The sequence below is a fragment of the Bombus vosnesenskii genome, unplaced genomic scaffold, assembly GCF_011952255.1.
Source record: "Bombus vosnesenskii isolate JDL3184/JDL3185 unplaced genomic scaffold, Bvos_JDL3184-5_v1.1 scf7180000013264, whole genome shotgun sequence".
NCBI lineage: Eukaryota > Metazoa > Arthropoda > Insecta > Hymenoptera > Apidae > Bombus > Bombus vosnesenskii.
The window spans coordinates 11022956-11028428 of NW_022882924.1; the positions used below are offsets into that span (position 1 = coordinate 11022956).

Consider the following 5473-nt stretch of genomic DNA (forward strand, 5'->3'; position numbering starts at 1 on the left):
ATATCAGTATCAATGTGTCCTTCGACCTCTGATGGAACTAAATGTAATGCTAGTGGAGAGTTGGGAACATTTTCCTCTTGAATACGGCTTATATGCGGAAGCCTCAAACAGTATTGAACGCAGCAATGTTAGTCTACAGCAATACTAAGTGTAATAGCATTAATTATGAGATGATAGAAGTTTAGTTGGGATAGGGAAGAGCGAGATTCGGGGCCGTAGGTGCTAACCCAATGTTATGTGACGATATCCTGGATATGCTATATCGTAGGCTTGCTGCAACCGATCACGTTCACGTGTCGAAAACTTGCCGACGTGCTTTGCTATCGTCAGAGCTAGCGCTCTGTCTCGTCGACAAAGACGGCAACGAACACGACCACTACGGCGACCGTTTCGTTTAGTCGAAGTTGTTGCTGCTCCCTAGAGTCCACCTCCAGCCGAGAAACTGAACCGCGAAGTAACTGAGAACACCGCGGCACAACGATACTTGAAGGGTCTGATAATTTTCTGCGAAGTTTACAAGGCGTGTAAAGCCGTGAGATCAAGAATCAGGATTTGATTTAGGTAATTCGGTTAATATAGAGCAGTTTCGGGAAGCAGCAACAACTTCATCGCATCGAACATTCAACACTTTCACTGTTAGATGAAGAATCATATTTGTTATCCGAAACTTCCTACGATACGGCCCCTATCCTCGAACGGTTATCGTAGTCTTTCTTTTATTCTTATTAATTGTTGTTATGCGTAGAGTTGAAGAAAAGGTTGCGCGAACTGCATGAGACGCTGCAACGTAGAAGCTTGATGTATTTATTGTTTTTTATGCATTTAGATGACTTCTGTACATATTGGTCATGGTATTTCGCGTGTTTTGAGCTTTGTCTCGATAATTTTGAGATATTTTTAAATCAAATATCTAATGCCTCTCGAATATCACGAAGGTATATCGAAACTTACGAAATAGAGAGTAAAATCTTTGTTACATACTTCTTTCCAAAGTTACACGTATATGCGCTTGAAGTGTGTTTGAAGGAATAGAAATTCGATCTTTGAACAAATATGAAGTGCGGTTGTTTTAAATTCATGCGAAAAATACGCATTTCGAGTCGACTATCGTTGTTGAAAATACCGATTGCACCGCTTGAATTCTTCTTCCCAGAGCCGTGTCAACGCGCATAGTGGCGGGCATGTGGTGGTTCTTCACTTTGATCATGATTTCTTCGTACACTGCCAACTTGGCCGCGTTCCTCACCGTCGAGAGGATGGATTCACCGATCGAGAGCGCCGAGGATCTTGCAAAGCAGACGAAAATCAAATACGGGGCTCTCAAAGGAGGCAGCACTGCGGCCTTTTTCAGGGTAAGATCAGATGAATAACTTATGAGTGAGCGCTATACAAACGTAAAATCGTCTTGAGTTATGTACGTTACCGCTCATGAGTATCTGAGCACTTTGGTCGATCTACTTTGTAGTAGTAATATATGAATTTTATCAAAGTATACAAATTCGTGATAGATTAATAATTAGATATCAATAGATAGATTCTTGTGGAGTTACTAAAGTATCTATTAAAAATATAGCTATGATATTTTTTACTATTTATTATATACACTTTTGTTCATAAATATTAGGACAATTTCTAAATTTATTATGTAGGACGTGACAAATTAAGAAAACAATTGATCAATCAGAATTTCATATTTATAGAAAATAATTTTATTTAAGAAATTTTTAAAAATTATTTGTAAGAGTCATAGTTGGTGTAATCGTGTCACAATATTCTACTAATACATGTAGCTACGATGATTAATTAAGAAATGAAATTATTGGAATTCAATTCGTTCTTAATTTTTTCATTAAGATACATTTTGTCAGAAATAAATAAGAGTTCAGATACTTTTAAACGATGGTGTAGACCATTTGCGTCCATCGATAAATCGTGCATATATCAAACAGCATGTGTTACGATGTTGAAATTGTATCAGAGAATGGCTCATAAGTAGACTGGAGGAGCATAACTTCGCGAGAAACGAGAAGAAACACGAGGGAGAGCGCGTGTTGCTTGAGAAAACATCGCAGCCGTTATTTAACGTTAATTCCCGTTTAATTTCGGTATTATGAAACTTTATTACAACAGATTACGCCAGAGGAGGAAAAAGAAATACGGAAGCAGCACGATTTCTACAAATTTTCTTAACTTTTTATTAACTCATCTGCTGCATTAAGAAAACGCTATATTATAAGCGCCTTCTTCTTCTTTAAATATTATTCTTTATTCAAAGATCATACAGCAGAAATGATCTATATTTGTAAATAAGTAAATGTTCACATTTCACATTTTATACGAATTCCAAGTAAACTACGGAGTGGTAAAAAGAAAGGATTCAGCACCTTAAAATTAAAGAGCATTCACCAAATGGAAGGAAAAATAGCTTAATATTAACATTAATATATCAATATTAATTATCCAACCTGCATTTATTAGTAATGTTTTCTTCCGTTTGGCTCTTTCGCCTTTAGCAGCGAGTACAATTACATTCTGTATATTACGAGCGACTATGGTTGTTCAACACATTTTCCAATTTCATATCTACCACCCTGCGTAAATCCCACACGTGAAACGGTTAATCTTTAAGCGAGAAAATAGATGAAAAAATGTTGAATCCAACAGAAACGAAAATGGCACGCGTTATAACGTATCGATCGTCGCGATAGGGGTTTCGCATGATTTCCGGTGAAACCGCAGGCGGGCGTCGGCGGGTGTAATAGGCCTCCTTGAAGATTAACCAATTTCGACCGACGTTCCACCGTTTAATGGCACGCGTGCTCGACCATGAAATTCCTGGCGTGATCTAGGATTCCAATTTCTCGACGTACCAGCGTATGTGGTCCTTTATGGATTCGGCAAAGCCGACGGTATTTACAACTAGCAACGTCGAGGGTGTAGAACGGGTGGTCAAGGGGAAAGGCAGCTACGCGTTTCTAATGGAATCCACCTCCATCGAATACGTAATCGAGAGAAACTGTGATCTTACCCAAGTCGGCGGCCTCTTGGATTCGAAAGGATACGGCATCGCCATGCCGCCAAGTAAGTGAAACAAGTTGATATTCAATCACAATCGCGATCAATATAAGATCCAGCTGAATAACGCGAACAGGCGACCATGAGATGATTTTCTATGGAAAGATAAAAAGAAAATATAGAATACAATTTTATCGTCCGCGACCTACCTTAGTTTCCGAGAAAGTCGACCTATATGCACGATTAGACGTATAAACTCATCGATTGGATAAAGTGTTAGCCGATTAAAGCGCAGTCGAATAATTCCTGATGAGAGATAGAGGTGCGGGCTATTTCGGTCGATCAACGCGTATATCCTTGATTTATGGTTCATCCCATAAACGGCGTCGAATCGGAAAGATAATTTTTCATGTTGGTTCCGAGAATTTATGGAGGAATTAGGATGCCGGTCAGCGATCGTTTGTAAGAGTTCTGATCAATTTATGGTGAATATTTGGCCTAATGCGAAAAACAGTTGATTAATTGTTATCGTTAATGGGTTTGGTCAATGGTACGTGAAAGATGATAATAAAGTCTTACACGTGTAAAAGTTTTTACAAAAAAGTTCATTTTTTCCGAGATATCATTACGAAGATTGATTAACGCCGCTTCTCCTAAATTTCGTAATTTTATCAACCTTTCCGATTCAATTTTATTTATTACGTGTCATAAATAACGATAACTAACAATAAATTCTAAGGTAAATTTTTTGTAAAACGGTGTTGAGAGACATAACATCATTCTTCTCTATTTTCAATGTATGTAGTTGACCAATATGGCTTTTAACAGTTCAAATAATGCTTGCATTTCCACAAAAAGGGAAGCAAAATTGAAATTCCTCTATTACTCGAAAAAACCAAATGCCTTCCATTTGTTGAAACAAAAATAAACGAAAATTCTCTGCAACCCATTGGCGCGTCCCTCCTCCATATTTGCAACTTTCTGCCAGAGCGGTGCAAACATTTGCAAACAAATACTCTAAAAATTCGAAAATACTCCATCGTTTCTCTTATTCCCGGGTCTTCGAGTATCATATTCTATTGAAACCAAGGGGTGCAATGTGATGGATGGAAATCAATGAAAACAATAACACCGATTACGCTTTCCAAAAAAGTTTCACGCGCGCGATAAATGCCGGTCGGTAGAACAGGCGCTGTTTAAAACGACCTTGGAATTTCAGATTCACCATACAGAACGGCCATCAGCGGAGCCATCTTAAAGCTGCAAGAAGAGGGGAAACTGCACTTGCTGAAGACGCGCTGGTGGAAAGAGAAACGAGGCGGAGGATCTTGCAGGGTGAGCATTGAGCATGCAAACATGATTCGAGTTTCTCTTATTTTCCACAAGGACGAGAGTGCAGTCGATAACTGTACGCTCGAAAATTCTGATCTCCCACGAAAGTGTATTTCGTTCTGGTTCCCCTTCTACAATGTTTCCAGAAAGTATACGAGAGCTCTAGAAGGGATAGACAGACCGTACCGAGAGAAGACATTTTCATAAATCCGTGAAATCATTGCCAGAACTATTATACGGCTATTATCTGCCGGTATTATTCCGCTTGGATGAATTCCCGTGACTATTCGTCGCTGGAATTTGTTGGCTGAAACTAGCACGGTTTATGTGGTATTTGTTGTGTAAAGTTTATTCTTTTTTTTTTTTTTTTGAAAAAGGTGAAATTTCATTGATTTTAAAATTGAAATTATTTGATATGATAGAGACTATAGAAAGAGTAATGTATTGGTGTATTGAATAATTTCTTTGTGAGTGAAGAAATACTGAATCGAAATTTAAAATTCTTCGTTCGTCTAATTACCTTTCATTTCATATTAAACTGTTTTATAATAAATATTATCGTTTCCGAGATAACGAGTGTAATTCGTCGCAAAATGATAATTTTTAGTCAAAATGAAAAACCGCAGACTCAATGGACTTTTATCAAAGTCATATAAATTGTACAATTGCACTTGTATGAAAATTTATATTCGCGAAACAGAATGGTTGGAAAAATTGACATTGTGCGTGAATGTAATTTGACGAAACTAAAACGAAATCAATGGAAAATATATGTCGAGCGTTTAACTATTCTCCTACCTGAATTGTTCCCCTCAAACGAAACAAATATTTTCATATAGATACCCCCTGAATTTTCGAAAACGATAGAAGATTAAAATTGATGAAAAATATATCCGTAAATGAAAAATGTTACGCATTCATACATTATATGAGTTGTTTACAAGCCAAAATAGTTAATTCCACTGTTTAAAGGTTTGTACATTTTTGTACCAAGACACTCGATTGATGTCTATCTTATATACATAAATTCATCAATTTTCTCTACTTTTTATTACGCGAAGTTAACCACTTCGGCAAATAGGCGATTCGTATTATTCTCTCATAAATGTTTTTCTTTTTGCAACAG

General features: G+C 37.3%; 1 protein-coding gene across 5 annotated transcripts in view; it reads left to right on the forward strand.

Annotated features, from left to right (window-relative positions):
- LOC117235595 (glutamate receptor ionotropic, kainate 2) overlaps positions 1-5473 on the forward strand; it is a 291570-nt gene that overhangs the window by 279370 nt on the left and 6727 nt on the right. For all 5 annotated transcript variants that reach the window (XM_033497806.1, XM_033497796.1, XM_033497815.1 and 2 more), the window contains exons 14-16: positions 1154-1352; positions 2850-3081; positions 4235-4350. In XM_033497806.1, coding sequence (XP_033353697.1) covers positions 1154-1352; positions 2850-3081; positions 4235-4350 — 547 coding nt within the window. The remainder of the gene's footprint in view (positions 1-1153; positions 1353-2849; positions 3082-4234; positions 4351-5473) is intronic.